This window comes from Heliangelus exortis, chromosome Z (assembly GCF_036169615.1).
Source record: "Heliangelus exortis chromosome Z, bHelExo1.hap1, whole genome shotgun sequence".
Taxonomy (NCBI): Eukaryota; Metazoa; Chordata; class Aves; order Apodiformes; family Trochilidae; genus Heliangelus; species Heliangelus exortis.
This window is the reverse complement of record NC_092454.1, coordinates 73,563,009-73,579,000: the sequence shown is the minus strand read 5'-3', so window position 1 is coordinate 73,579,000 and position 15,992 is coordinate 73,563,009. Positions and strand designations below refer to the sequence as shown.

The following is a 15,992-nucleotide window of genomic DNA, read 5'->3' as shown; positions in this document are numbered from 1 at the left end:
AGGGTGTCCCTGTCTCCCAAGACATACTCAGGATGCCTGGCACCATTACAGGTGATGCAGGGACATCCACAGGAGCACTGGAGGAAAAGCAAAGGTAACCACAGTGAGCAGAGGGTGAGCCTGGCAGGTGGCACAGCCTCCTGACACTAAACATTTTCCTGTAAAAAGACACAGCTTCAGCCTAAATTCCACACCACGGGGTATCTGTCAGCCAGGCATCTTCTGGCAGCAGAAGGCCCCTGGTCCAGGCTTGCTCCAGAGAGGAGAGGGGAGGAGAGGAGTCCCTGTGATGTGCAGGGGTGCAGCAGAGCCTGTGCTGTGCCCCAGGCAGGGAGCAGGGACAGGGCTGTGCTGACACCTGGAAAAAGCTGCTGGAGGGAGATCAGTGCCTGGAACTCAGACAGGAAAGGCATGCAGTACCTGGCAGTGAGAATACTGGAATTACAAATTAGCAGAGCATATAGGAAATCACCCCAGGGCTCATTAGCTTGTGCTACAGACACTGGGATACACCTGCATGTCCACAGGTACTGCAAAATCCAAGGATCAACTTCCTCCACCAAATGCCAGCTGTGACAATGTGGTCACTGCAACGGGACCAGTGCAGGCTTCCTTCTCAGTACCAATCCCTCTATCCTTCTCTAGGCTTTTATTCTGTTTTAAAATTCATTAATATAAACTCAGTTTTTCTTGTGCTTATTCCACACACATCTGCATGACTTAGGTGTCTTTGTAGCCCAGCTCAAACTTTACTTTTTCCCTATTTAAGACCTTGATCCTTTGTCTTCAGTAGTTACTGCTGCAATTCTAATTACTTAAAAATCCCACACTTCTCTTTTAGAAGGATTAAATCAGTTTCCCATTAATCTCCAGAAATTCAACAGCCATATGAGAGTTTTTCCCCACCTGTAAGACACCCAGGGAAACAGGGACAAGGAAAAGAGATCAAACCAATGACAGAAGTGAGGGGAAAAAAAATCCCCTTATAACAATCAACAGAACAGAAAAAAGAAAAAAAAAAAAAAAAAAAAAAAAAGATAAAAAAAGTGAAAAAGTCACCCAGAATATATGACCATGTAAGCATGGGCACTCTTGCAGAAAACCTAGTCAGCAGTCCAAAGCCTTGGGAAATTTAAATTAGAGCTCAGGTCCACAATAGCAGAGGAATCCATACAGATAAAGGCCCTGCTCAGGTTGCATGTGCACTTAGTCCAGATCTCTTCAGATTTGCAAAGGAACTTTATTAGTTTTATTAATTTTTTTTCCTTAAATAATCAAGAGATTCAAGTGTATCCACATTACACGGTAAAGAAGATTAAGCTTTTTTTTTTTTTTTCCTTTAATCAAAACATCCATATGTATGTGCTGCATCTCAGAAGCTTTGGGTGGAAGGATTCCCAGTGCTCCGGGTGCATTCTGCTCCAGCAGCTCATGCACGAAGCACTCCTGATACATCCAGGGTGTGAGTGTTCCACCAGACACAGGCCAGAAGACCCCCCCCACATCAGGAAAAAGCCCTTCTCTTTTTTTTTTCGGAGGGGGAAGGGGGGGGTCTGGAGAAGAGGAGCCATTGGGAAGCTGCTCCAGCCCTGAGCTTTGCAGCAGAGGCAGAGCACAGGTCCCACCCCACAGGCATCATCCCCACGGACACAGCTCCCCGGACAGGAAAGTGCTCATGGCACACCAAGACATCCCCAACACCCCCCCAGATGCCCCGGGGGGACAAGCCATGCTCTGGGGGCACTGGGACCTCCTGAGAGGGGACATCAGCAGCCACAACAGGAACTGGCAGCACCACTGATGTCAGAGGCCACTGTCACCAGTGAGATGGAACCTGGAACCACCACTGATGGGACCACCACCCCCTGGCCTCAAGGAGAGGGCAGCAGAGAACAGAGATCTGCCAGCAGACACATGCTGCCAGGCACTGCACACTGACAAGGAAAAAAACGGTGCTTTTTTGGGTGTTTCTTTTTTTTTTTTCTTTTTTTTTTACACTGCAATTTGTACACAGGTCGACCTTGCACGTGCCATTAGGTATTAATAATATTGTAATTACTGAACTGATTTTCACCAAGAAAACTTTTTACTCCTGAAAGCAACTTTTACTGAGATTTAATCCAGGAGTTGCACAGCCTAGGCATCCAAAAAGCACAGAGTAGTGTGCCTCTTTAAATGTTTCTCCTGTAGCCTATAATACTGAAAAATTTATTGTAGTTTCTACAGAAAAAAGTTAGTTGGTGCTGTAAGTATATGGAACAAAACCATACTGCATCTTGAAAAGGCTGTGTTTAAAACTAGGTAACAGGGAAAAGGAAATTAAAGAATAAACGAACAATTTACTGTTTACTTTTTGGTCATTTTAGAAATAAGTTTACACCTTATTACTGGTTAAAAGTACCCTGAGGGATTTGAATAACAGCCCAGCAAGAAAAAAGAAATACAGATGCGGTCAGATTTTTGAACAGTTTCTGTAGTAACATACAGAGTTCAAAGAAAATTATGACATACCTTTAGAAGAAGCCATTTAAAACAGTGATGGTTAAAAAGCATATTTCCTTTCTAAGCATGGCTGACAGAGATAAAAGAATAAGCTAAATTTACCAGACACTGCTATGTCTACTTTGATTCCAGAAGCTGCAGCTACTGCTGCCGAACAGAAAACTCCTTCCTGTAGTATTTTTTAGGGAAGAGGCAGAAATAAAATGCTCTCACATTACCTTTTATCATTTTAGGCATACATTTTTTCTTGGTTTCATTCAATAAGTATTCATATCGTTAATTTTTTTAAAAATTGGTTTTACAGATATATTTTTATTATGCTTTCTTTGATTAAATGAGAGTTGATTACTACGGATAAAAATCTGTGTGTAGCAAGAGTGCTAGAAAAGGAAAATGAGCTGGAAGTGGATGACAGAGCAGAAAGCTGTAAAAACTGCTTTGGAAATGTTAGCTTGCAATTCATTTTACTTTCACAGTTTCTTTTTGTACAGGGCAGTTGCACGGGACAGTAAGGAGCAAAAGTGAACAGAAACCACCATGCCTCAAGTGAAATTATTTGTCACTTGGATGCTGGCTTCCTTTCATAACTACTTTCAATATAGAAGATTAAAAATGCTGGTGTTATAAAAATTCCAGAAGTCAATCTGTTTGGAAACACAAAAATTACTTTTTGCCTTCAGACAGCTGGGAGGTCATGAGATCAACAGACTGATACCACCCCAGCAGCCCCTGCCCTGCCCTTGTCTGACAAAGCTCTGTGCTCAGACAGCAGCCCGGGGCTGTCCTTGGTGCCACTGTCCCCAGGGCTGGTGCCACCTCCAGGCACTGCACACCCTGGGAGCTGCATCACTGCTGCCACTGAATCACAGCTTCCACCCTGATGATCCTCAGAGCTCACCCCCTCCAATCCCCCTGCCATGCCCAGGGACACCTCTCATCCAGCCCAGGTTGCTCCAAGCCCCATCCAACCTGGCCTTGAACACCTCCAGGGAGGGGGCAGCCACAGCTTCTCTGGGCAATCTGTTCCAGAGTCTCAGCACCCTCCTGATGAAGAACTTCTTCCTCAGATCCAGCCTGAACCTCTTCTCCTGCCCTTTCCATCCATTTCCCCTTCTCCTCTGCTTGGACACTCTGATGCAAAGTCCCTCTCCATCCTTCCTGGAGGTTCCCTTCAGGGATTGGGGGGCAGCTCTAAGCTCCCCCTGGAGTCTCCTCTTCTCCAGGCTGAACAATCCCAGCTCCTCAGCCTCTCCTGGGAGCAGAGCTGCTCCATCCAGCCCCTGGATCACCTTTGTGGCCTCCTCTGGGCTCATTCCAGCAGATCTGTGTCCTTCTGATGGAGAGGACACCAGCACTGGATGCAGGATTTGAGGTGGGGTCTCACAAGAGCAGAGCATAGGGGGAAAATCCCCTCTCTTGATCTGCTGGCCCTGCTCCTCTGGATGCATCTCAGGATGCTCTTCTGAGCTGCATGAGAGCACTGCTGGCTCTTGTTGGGATTCTGGTCAATCACCACCCCTAAGTCCTTCTCTTAGGGCTCCTCTCAACCCACTCTGTACACAGTTTGTAACTGTGCCTGGGACTGCTCTGAGCCAGACACAGGACCTTGCACTTGGACTTGTTGAACCTCATGCACTGTCCCATTTCTCAAGCCTGTCAAAGTCCTTCTGAATGGCATCCTCTCCCTCAAGTGAATCCACCACACAAACTTACTGATGGGGAAACAGGAACAGGCAGCAGAGCTGCTTGGGAGAAAGGATTCTGTGGAGAAGGACCATGACAACACCCTCTCCCTTGGACAGAGCAGTGACCAGCACCTGTGTGACTTTCCAGAGCCACTTCTCATGCCAGCAGTGGCACCTCTAGCCATGCTCTTGTAAAAGTCTCACTACTGTGTCAGTAAGAAAGAAAGAGCAGAGAAGAAAGCAACCGTGCCCTGCCTGGGAACCCAGCAGAGCTTGTTGGTGATGGTTTATAAAAACTTGGGGTTGAAAACCAGCCCTATGCACTGCACTCCACAGCCCAGCTGAGCCCACATCAGCCTGTGGTCTCCAAGGAAGGTTCTGGGTGGGCAGGGGATGAAGCAGGGGGAACATAAACTCTGTTTGTACCCCTGACTGGACAGACATCAGCACTGCAGGTCTGAAAGCTGTCCTTCCAAAAGCCACGAGGAACAAAAGAATGCAGAGACTATGACTGCAGCTCTACATGGGAGAGGAAGTATGTGAAAAGTAAGCTTTTAATGAAGGGATGGATGAAAGACTTCCAGCTACAGGAGATTAATGTTCCTATCATGTACACTCTGAATGCAAAGTGGAGGAGAGGGGTGGGAGGGGCAGACTCTCCTCCAGAGACTGGAAACTCCACACTGAATTCACTGCATCTAGCAGATTTTGTAATAATGCTCTTTGCACACTTTCTTCAGGATTCAAACATTTATAAAATCAGGTAAATGACAGCAGAGACCCAGACTGGCTGAGTTACTCATCTTTTAACTGCCACGTGAAGCAGGTAGGGCCCTTTTTGCAAAGCAGCAAGCAGCACGTGTGCTTCCCAGTGCCAGGCACGGAATCCCAGAGGTGACCAGGTGGGGACAAGTGACACACACGGGTCCGTGGGCACTGTCCTTCAGCCTGCCCAGCCACCTGCAGCTCCAGACACTGTGCTGCTCCTGCCCTGTGCACCATCTCACCACAGAAACACAATCCCCAGCAGGGAGGCACAGAGCCACTGAGCTGCAGAAAGCACAAATTCACTTGGAGAGTGGGCAGAAAGATGGGAAAAGCCTTCAGGTGAGCACTGGGCAAGTGTCTGTGGCCCAGCTGTGACTTCTGAGATGTCAACAGAGAACAGAAGGGTAGAGGTGAACCTTAATTCATCATATCCCAAGGGTAAATGACAGGATGGTGGCAGCTGAGGCTGGAACGCTGTGTGGGGAGAAGACTGCAATGGAGACATCGGAGAAAGCATTTTTGTTTGTTTGTTTATAGAGAATATTAGAAAAAATACAGATGTGAAACAAGAGCTGGGAGGACAAGTAAGATGTAGAGAAGTTACAGAATAATGATATAAGCCTGATTCCTTTCCCAGAGGAGTTATTTCTTCTGACTCCAAGGGAACCTCAGCATCTCTGTTTCTGGGGCTTAACATGAAAAGAGACCCATCAAATGGCAGACACAACCACTGCTCTGGTAGTCAGAGAACTGCTCACCTTTCAGTTCCCTTTTTAATGTGAAAACAATTGGACACACTACAATACTGTCCTGGGACCACTGTCACAGCCACAGGCAGTTTTGGGGGAGAAGAGAGAAGAAAAGGCTTTACCAGTCACCTCACTACATGTCCATCCTCACTGTCTTTGCAAGCCCTTAAATAGTAATTTACATACTGTGTAGTCACCTAAATACTTGATCTCATTCTTTAGAAACCCTGAAAACAGAACTGAGCATGTCTCAAGACAATTTAAAGTACTTAGCAGAGAATATGTTTGAAACTAACCTGCCAACACACATTTTTAAAAATGCATTTCTTCCTTCAGATTTAAAATGTTAACATTTATGTTCCAGTACAGGAGTCCTTTACAACCTGTAGAACTGCAAATGTAGTGCTGTGTAAGCTCCATGAACAAATTATGGTTACTTCACATTAGGAAGATCTATGGGTTTTGTTCCCTAAGACTATTTTGATGCTGTTTTGGCTTTTCATTACACCCCCCACCACCACCTGCTTATTTTAAGCCTGTGCCTTTGCATCTCCATCACCACACGTGTCAGAAGCAGAGCAGCTGAGCCAAGCTGCATCTCACCAGAGCTGCCCCTGTGTACACCCTGCAGATCTCTGGGCAGGAGGAGACACCAGGAGGGCAACAGGAGGGGCTTGGGGAAGGTTCTGATGCAGCTTTCAGAACCAAGATCACAGCAGGAGAAGAAGAGATGTATTTACAAGCCCCTTGTATGAATGGCTTCCCATTCCAGCATCTCAAAAAATGTTACATTTACTACATTTAATGAAACTAATTTAGTTCTGAACAGTCTGAAAAGTTTATCCTGCACAGGAAAATTCCACTCCCCTCAGCTGCTTTATTGTGGCTTCTTTATTGTCAACATCTCCAAGTGTATATAAGAATAAGACATATTGCTACATTTGCTACAAAAACATATGTTAAGGTATCAAAATTGTCTCCTGATATTAACCTCCCATGCTGATTTTTGAAAGCCTCCCTCGGTCAGCAGTGGCACAGAGTGAAGACATGAATTTCATTTGCTTTTTATACCCAGGAACCATAACCACCCTGGTAAATTAATTACAGAATGTTCCCCAAATTGTGTGTATCTGATTTTGAAACATGCTTACAGCCTCGAGCACTGCTTTAACTTTTTTCTGTCTTTTTTTCTGGGTAATCTTGAATGCTACCACCAGCAATTTATATTTGTAAATCTTGGAGAGATCCAAGAGTAAACTGAACAAAACAAACCTAACTCCAGGTCATCTGCCTGCCCAGCAGTTATGAGGAAAACAGACACTACCCAGAAAATGTATTACCTGCTCTGTGCACAAACTGCATTGCTGCTACAGCAGCCACCACTCCTTGCTTCCCAGCAGGAAGAGGAATTTAAGAAAAAGACAAACTAATTAGCTCTGGTTTCAAAGAAAGAGACAGGGTATGAAAATACAAAAAGAAAGGTATTAATTAAATTTAGCAACTTCAGGCTATGGGAACTGCATTTTTAAATACTGGCAGGGAGAAAATACTATATAAATTCCAAATACAATGTAGGTGTCTGGGATGTCAGCTGAATGCCCTGGCAGCAGGAGAAGCAGCTTACATCCCTGAGGCTTGGGCAAGCACACTGGCCTCTAGCTTGAGATGGAGTGCACAGCATGGTCTGCCCAGCCATGGACTATGGACAGACACTTGGGAACATACACAGGAACAGCTCTACACAAAAAGTCATTGAACATTCATGGACAAGAAAAGAAAGCAGAGAGTTTCTCAGCTTTCCCCTCTCTGACAGCCAGGCAGCAGCAGGTGAGAGCAGCACTGCTTGCACAGCCTTTAGACACCTGCAGACATTAATAAGCTCTCCCCTCAGACCTCCCCTCTCCAGGCTAAAGAGCCCCAGCTCTCTCAGCCTTTCCTCATCAGACAGATGCTCCAGTCCCAAGCCATGTCTGCTGCCCTGCTCTGGACTCTCTCCAGTAGCTCCTTGTCTCTGGTGAGCTGTGGAGCACAGAACTGGGTGCAGTGTTCCAGCCATGGCCTCAGAGGGGGGTTCAGGTCCCCTGCAGAGATGTCCCCTGCTGCAGCAGACCTGCACATCCCCCCACCCAACAGCCTCTCCTTGGGAACTGCATTCTCTGGATCATCCAGGAGAGTTCCCAGCTGCTGGTGGCAGGGCTTAGGGTATTAGGGAGTGTGGTGATCACAGACACAGCTGAGATCAGTCACACTGACCATCACACTGACCTTCTGCACCAGCAGGTGGAGGAGTATTGTGCAGAACCCCAAAATGGCAGATGTTAATCTCAGTGGTGGGGAATCACTCTGGTTTGTTCAGTGCAGAATCTATACAACAACTGACAACAAACTTCAGACCATCAGCCCAAACTGCCAGACCCCTGAAGGGGTGGTGACAGCACCTGCCTTGGGAAGGGGAAGGGGAAGGCTCAGGTCTCTGCAGTCCATCCCTTTCCACAGCTGTGCCTCCTCCAGCCTGGCACACACCAAAGCCTTGGGAGCACCCAGGCCAGGCAGGGGGTGGGAATTTCATCAGAGGAACAGAGGAGTGACATTGCCCCTGGGGCTATGGACACCACTCACCTTCCTACCTGCAGCACTTCACAGCAAACTTTATTGCAATGCAGCTCCTAATTTTGTCTTTAGTCCTCTTTTTTTCTTTTTTTCCCCTGCCTACTTTGTATGCAGCAAGAAAACCTCATGGTCATTCTTTATTTCACCCGTCCTCCTGCCCAGCAACTTCTAATATGCCTTTATGACTACAAAACACCCAGGGAAGAGGGAAAGTTCACAACATGTATCACTCTGATACTCCAAACTCCTATCAGCAATGCTAGGTTTCCACATAAGATACAACTGGAATGCTGGGAGTGGCATGGCACAAATAAATGGCTCTTTCCTTCATCATGGTTTGGCACCCATCCTTACACACTCCAGTGTGCTCCCTGCTCATCTCTCTTTGCAAACACTGACATCAATATCACTGCAGAGGAATCCTCCCACATACAGAAGAGTAAATGAGTGATTAAAGACAGCACTAACCTTCAGTGGCAGGAGTTGCACAGCCTTCCAGGTTCAACATTATATCTTCATCTCTGTCATCCACACCAGCACCCAGCAGCATCCAGCTCTCGATGTGATCACCTTCAGACATCAAGCTCTCCTCCTCTGAGCTGTCATCAATCACCAGCACATCCTGGATGCTGAGACCTCTGGCAGAATGAACTGGGTGAAGCTTCCCCCCAGGACTTTTCCTTGGTCTGGATCCATCAGGATCCAGGGTAGTGCCCCCCTCAGCTGCAGCATGGTTTGGTGTGGAGGACCCTGGAGTGGCACCTATGACACACTGACCTGAAGAGCTGCTTGGCTTCTTTGCTTTGCTTTTGTACACACTGTCTTCATCAGGGCTGTCAGACAAAACAATAACCTCAGGGTCATCTGAAAGCTGAGCCCTGGATCCAGAGGTCTCCTTGTCTCTGAACTGCTGCTCAGCTGGAGCTGAGCTGTGACATGTGGCTCCTGCAGCATCAGCTTCTTCATCCACTTCCAGGGTGCTGGTTTCCCCCAGATTTTGGGAATAGTGGACCTGGCTGTAGAGATGGAATTCCACCTCACTGTCAACACTCTGCTCGCTGGATGACTCCTCATGATAAAGTTCATCCTCATAGGCTTCTATATCCTCCTTGTCCTCATCTCCAACAAACATCCTGGGAGGTGCAACAGCTTGTACCTACAGGAAAACAGAGGCTGCATCAGCATGGCCATGGGGGCATGCCACAGCCACCCTGGAGGTGACACCTCTGGTCTTTCTGGAATTGCTAGGGTTACTCCTAGAGCTCTGAGTACAGAGGACAAAACAGACTTAACAGCTACAACAACCAGTGCTCATATCCACAACACCAACAGCAGCTGAGAGGTGCATCTGCTGTCATCTGGACTGCTGAACCCCAACTGCTTTGGCTGCTGAAACCTGAACTTAATGTGGCCTCAGCTGCCACAGCTCCTCTCCCCCTTGGGTTCAAAACCAGGGCACCTGCATGGATCAGGAGACAAAGCAGTGCCTGAACCTGAGTGCTGATGGTTCTGGTGCCTGGCAGTGATTCTGGGTACTCTGCAGCTTGTTTCACAAAGGAGCACCTTACACACACCCCTGAGAGAGCAGGGGAGGAACATCTGACTGAAGGAACTTGGAGCCTATCAACACCTGGGCTGCAGAACCACCTGAAATGGCACATCAGAACTCAACCCCATGAGGAGGAGTGCTGTGACACAGCAGCACCCAGACACACTGCTCAGGTCTGAAGGCAGTGTTAAAAAAAAAAATAACCCAAAGGGAGACAGTGGACAAATCTGCAGCCTTTGCACAAACCTTTGTACAAAACTGTCCTGTCTGGACTCAGAAACTGAGCTGCAGTGCCATGAAAATGCAACTACAATGCTCTGACACCTGAAGAAGGGTTGGGCAGTGTCTGCCCAGCACAACCTTTGCTGTGAGATCTTCATGCTGGCTCCAGCTCAGCAGTTGTTCTCTACAACCCTTAATCACCTTTCTGGTGGATCTGAAGACCCATTTCCCTCCTCGTGTGCTCAGCAACACTGCTTCTCAGACAAACAGGCAGCAAGAGCTGGCTGATGGGACACTGCAGGGCTGGGAGGAGTGGCTGGCATGGCAGAGGAACCCTGCTGCCACTCAGGGGAACCTGAGTGGGCTGGAGAGGTGGGCAGAGAGGATTCCCATGGCAGTCTCCAAGGGTAAATGTCAAATCCTGAGGTGGCACAAGGTGGGGGACCACAGCTGGACAGTGGGTTTGCAGGAAGGGACCTGGGGTGGGAGAAATTCACCATGACCCAACACACTTTTGGGAAAAAAAGCATTCTGAGCTCCTGAAGAACACAGCCAGCAGGGTGAGGCAGGGTACCCTTCTGCTCAAGCCAGCACTTACAAGAGGTTCAGGTTAGATATTGGGAAAAACTGCTGCACTGAAAGAGTGGTGAAGCACTGGAACAGGTTGCCCAGGGAGGAGGTGGAGTCACCAGCTCTGGGGGTGTTAAAAAAATGGGTAAATGTGGTGCTTCAGGAGCTGGTTTAGATCTAAGGTGGTGTAGGACTGATGGCTGGACTTGGTGATCTTGAAGGTTCTTCCCAACAATGATGGTTCTGTGATTCTAAGACCACACCTGGAGTGCTGTGAGCAGCCTGGGAGCCTTCCCCAGTGCCATCCCCAGAAAGGATGTACAGGCTGGAATGGTGCAGCAAAGGGCCACAACATGATGAAGGGAGCCCAGTGGGGACTGTTCAGCCTGGAGGAGGCTGAGGGGATCTTACCAAGGAACACAATTACCTGAGGGGGGAAGGAAATAAGGCAGAGCTCTTAGGAATGTTTCTAGGAACATGACAAGATGCAGCAGACAAAAGAATAAAAAAAAACCACCTTTTTTTACTCTATTGCCCAGAAATACTGTGGAAGCTCTTCCATCCAGCTTTCAAACCCCAGAGGGACATGGCCCTGAGCAAAGTGCTCCAGGTCACCCTGCCTGGGGTCATGGGTTGGACAAGGCAAGTGCCAGAGGCTCCTTCCCACCTCAGCTGGCCCTTGATCCCAACACAGCAGTGAATCTCCAGAGCTCCCTGCCCCCTCCCAAACACATCCTGAGGTTCCTCTGGGTAACTCAGGGGATGTATGATTTCATTTGTGGGGGAGGAGGAGGAGAAGGGAATACTTCCTCTGAGAAGTCCACCTCTGTTTCTGCATTACAGGCACTCCTGGGGAAGCCAACAAACTTTTTCAGACCTGTACACCCCCAGGTGGAATTTGTGTTACAGCTGTGGAATGGGAGGCCTGGTCCTGGTGTTGTTTAAGTTCAGATGCTGACACACAGGTACAAACATCTAGATTCTGGAGCTTTGAACATGAGCAATTTGTGCAACACTGGCACTTCAAGGCACAGTGCCTGCCCTTCCCTGAGCATGAGGGATCTGACCTCACTTGATTCCTCTTGCACCAGAAGTCAAACACCTTTCCCACAGAAAGAAACAAGGCAAAGCCACACAAAACATGGGAGCACAGGCAGGACAATATAATGCTTATTGACAACCCAAATTGTCTGGATCTGATAGATTCTGCCTCTCTCCTCTGGGTTTTGGGTAAAGATAATACACATCATGCCAAATAAAATATGAAAGAGTAAGCTCAGAACGTGGTGCTAACAGACACAAAGACCTCCTTTATACCAGTATTGAGGTTTGGATGCCACAGGAGGAAAAAGGAAAAGGCTGCTCACAGGAGTGGTGGTTGACAGTGAAGAACTAAAACAGAAAAGCACCTGACAGACCCAGGGAAGCACCAAAACTTCAACATTCCTCTCAGCTTTAGGTGGTGTCACCCTTCAGACAGCTCTGAGCCTGCAGCACTGCACTGCACTCACCTCCAGATGTCCTGCACAGCTCAGGTCAGGCAGCAGCTCCTCCTCCTCCTCCTCTTCCTCCTCCTCTGGGGTTCAGGCAGGGCTGGAACGTGGAAGAGCCCCTCCTCTCCCTCAGTGTGTGCCAGGCCACTGGAAACAGGAGACATCCCACATCAGCACCTCTGCTCAGCACCCAGGGGCTCAGCCAGCACCTCTGCCCACCTCCTCAGCAGGGTGAGGGGCAAACCAGACACAAGCCCTGCAGCCCAGAAGGGGAAGAGGAGCCTGGCAGAGTTTTGTTGTTCCCCAGTGTCCCCAGGTCTGACACCCAGAGCTGGGTCTGATGCTGGCCTCCAGCACTTCAGGGTTCCTCTCTCCATGGGCCACCTCCTGCTTGCTGCCCTGTGACTGTGACAGTGACACCCCCAGCTCTGAGTCTGAAAGCCACTTCAGAAAGAGCACTCAGCCCAGCCCATCAGGTTGGACAGGTAGCACGGGCTGCAGGGAGCACAGCACACTGACACCCCACACCTGGAGCTGCCTGCCCTACCCCTAGAAACCCCAAACCACACCCTGCACCCCCTCAGCAGGAGGAATCCCACCCCCACCTGACCCCAGAGCATGGGGACAGCCTCTGCTGGGCACCACCTGAGAGCAGCCCAGGGAAAGGGTGGAAACACAGAGTTAACAAGAACCACAGCTACCTGAGTTTCCTTCCACCACTGCCCAGAAGTGGCACGAGGTGATCTCCAGACCACTCACAGGGACTGCTTGACACAGCACTACAAAGCCCAGCACCCCCAGTGAGGGCAGTGACCCCACAGCTCTGTGCACCCCAGGCCCCTTTCCTCCCTCTTCTGCTCAGTCACACTGGGACACAAACTGGCACAAACTGGCACGTGCTGCACAGCTACAAACAACATGAAACTCAATAAAAAAACTCGAGTGCTCCAGGGCAAGCAACTGACATCTTTGGTTTCTGCTGCTGAAGCTGCTCTTGCACCCACCACACACCTCTTGTGGGTGAGAAAAGTCATCAGAATTATTAATTATTATGAAGCAGAGCAACAAAATGCAAATCACAGCTCTGCTGTCCTGGCTACACTATGAAGGTGTCAAATCTGGTTATTTAAGAACAACACAAAACCCAGCAACACCTGGTTATTGTTGGAGTTCAATGTCAGGAGACAGTTGTTCTCCTTCCCCTCCCCTCACTCCTGCTCCAAAGGTGCCACAGATGCTACCTGGGCACACGGGCACCCCCAGCTGCACTCCCAGCACCCGAGGAAGAAACTTTCGCTGCGGGTGCCCCTCCCCCAGCAGAACAGCTTCACGGGGACACATTTTAACTCGCCATGAGGCGACCTGCAGGGCAGCCACACCCCTGTCTGGCACAGAGCAGCCCCTGCACCCACCCCCTGCTCCCAGCTCCGGGCAGAAAGCCCCCCCCGAGCTGCCCCGGTGGGACCTCTGCGCTTGGATGCTTCTGGATAAAACTCTGCCACTCGTTTGTTACAAAGATAACAACCCTGTCGCTCAGCAAACTCCTGGTGACTTGTGGGGTGTTTAAGAAAATGTCTCCTCCCTGCGCTTCCCTTAAACGTGGTGCGAGTGTAAAGGAGAGAGGAAAAGATTTGGAGAAGAGGTTAAATAAGTGTTTTACTAGTGACAAGCTATACCTGCAGCAGATGACAGGAATCTATCTTCCACACCCAAACCCTGGAAAATAACAAAACAATTCAAAGTTTACTTCAAACCTTTTGTGAGATTTTTTTTTTTTTTTTTTTCCCCCTTGAAGCCGTTTTTAAGTGCAGCTCCTCAGATTACCGGGCCGGCTTTCCCCTAGACCGGGCTGACTCGGGCCCGGTTCCTGCACACGGCGGTGCCGGCCCGAGGGGAGCAGAGCGCCGGAGTGCCCGGGGTAGGGAAGGGAAGGGGCGCGGCGGGCTCTACGGGAGCCCCTAAAGGCACCGACCCCTCCCCAGCTCCATCCCGCCCCCCGGGGCCCCTCACAGCAGCGCTCCGGGCCGGGGCTGCGCTGGTTCCGGGCCGGGCTGCGGCGAAGACAAACACGGACAACTGCCCAGAGGCTCGCACGTCTCTTTAATGGCACGGAGGCTCCAGAGGGCAGACAGCCAGCGGAGCCCCTCGAGGGAGCGGGTTCGGGGGCCGGTCCGGAGCAGCGGTGCTGGGCCGGGGGTGCGGGCCGGGCTGGCGGGGCAGGCCGCAGGGGGGGCAGAGCGGGGTGCGGGCGGGCAGAGCGGCCCCCGGGGCGGGTCGGGGGGTGCCGGGCGGCGGGGGGCCAGGGAGGGTCCCTCCGGGGGTGGTGCCGGGGCTGGGGGGTGCTCGGGTGCCGGTACCCCCGGTACCCCCGGTACTCACTGCCCGAACTCACTGCCGGCCGCGCCGCCACACGACGAGCCGGAAGTGCTGCTGCGCGTGCTTCCGGAACCGCCCCTGATGACGTCACCGCCCTGTCTGGCGCCTCGCCACGCCCATGAGAGAGGTGGGCGGGGCGATGGGCGGGGCGAGGAGCCCTGAGGGCGAGAGGGGGCGTGGCCTAAAGGAGGCGTGGTCCAAAGGGGGCGGGGCTTGAGGGGACGCGCAGCTCGGTCCCCCCCAGCCTTCCCCCAGGACCCCGTTACCCCCCCAGGACTCCCCAAGACCTCCCTAGGACCCCCCCCAAGACCACCCGTGCCCCTCCCAGGACCCCCCAGGACCTCCAGACCCCCCTGGGCTGCAGGCGCGGGTTCGGCCCTGAGGCAGGAGAGGGGTGGTGGGGGGGTCACTGAGGAGACACCGGCATGGGTGGGGTGTGAGACCCCCGGGTGCTCTGAGGGGTCCCCCCGGGTCAGCCCCTGGGGCTGGGGGGGCTCCTCAGGGCCGGGCTGCGGGAGACGATTGTGTAATAATTTTCTTTGCACACTTTCTTCTGGACTCTGAACATTTATGTGATATTTACTTTAACACACACCTTATTATATATTACAATGTATATTTAATTTTTATTTCCACAACATTAGATAAATTAAATATTAATGACAGTTTCTTAACAAATATTAATATTTATATTGTATTTATTTTAACAGAACATGGCAGAGGAGTGCCCTGGATAGGACTGACTCTGGGAACAGACAAGATGTGGAGTTCAGATGGATGCCCTGGAAAATCTGAGCCACTTGTCTTGAACTAATTGCCACATTTTAAAAAAAATAACCAGGTTTTTCCATCTCAATCAGTGGCTGCATTGGAGAAGGCAGGAGGTTGGACACGTCACATTTCAGGCAGTTTGGACCCCAAATTATCTGTGCTGTCCTCTCTTTATGGCATCACCTCTGGACTTCATGGAGTCTCAGCGCCTTCCTCACCTCCTGGTGCTTCTTCCCTGACTTGCTGGGAGAGGCGTTTTTATCATTAGTCTCACCTGCCAAGGATACAAAGTGGTTTTAGATATCCTAGTTTCATAAAAATAAATGCTCTGCAAGGTGACTTTCTGTGTCTTCTGCTCTGGTGATAGGGGTTGAAAGATACACCTCTGCAGTTAACTGAAAATGGGTAAAAAAAAGGGTGAATAAGAGCTTTTAAGAGACATGCAGTCAACATCTGAGGCAAAAGTTCCCTCTGTGTAAAAGTGTGTTTCAGAAACAAAATGCAAATGGCTGATAGAAAATCCCAGGGACATCCCAGAGCCTGTCTGGAGCACACCGGGAAGTGAATCCTGTTTTATTTTTATTGTTTTGACTTCTTGTTCACACACCCAAAAGGACAGGAAGAGCAGGCAGTGTGCACTGAAACAGCAGCAAATTCTTTAGCACACCACGGGCTTCCAAGCATCAATCTTTTTAAT

The 15,992-nt window shown here is 49.9% G+C and overlaps 1 protein-coding gene across 2 annotated transcripts in view; it reads right to left on the bottom strand.

The window, feature by feature from the left end:
- The window catches only part of ZCCHC7 (zinc finger CCHC-type containing 7), a 105,075-nt gene extending 90,471 nt beyond the window's left edge, over nt 1-14,604 (bottom strand). The window contains exons 1-4 of one of the 2 annotated variants that reach the window (XM_071730425.1): nt 14,528-14,604; nt 13,825-13,864; nt 12,167-12,295; nt 8,783-9,470 (exon numbers count right to left, since the gene is read on the bottom strand). In XM_071730425.1, coding sequence (XP_071586526.1) covers nt 8,783-9,446 — 664 coding nt within the window. In that variant the 5' untranslated portion in view covers nt 9,447-9,470; nt 12,167-12,295; nt 13,825-13,864; nt 14,528-14,604. The remainder of the gene's footprint in view (nt 1-8,782; nt 9,471-12,166; nt 12,296-13,824; nt 13,865-14,527) is intronic. The other variant, XM_071730424.1, reaches the window with a different exon arrangement.
- Between the last annotated feature and the right edge of the window lie 1,388 nt (nt 14,605-15,992).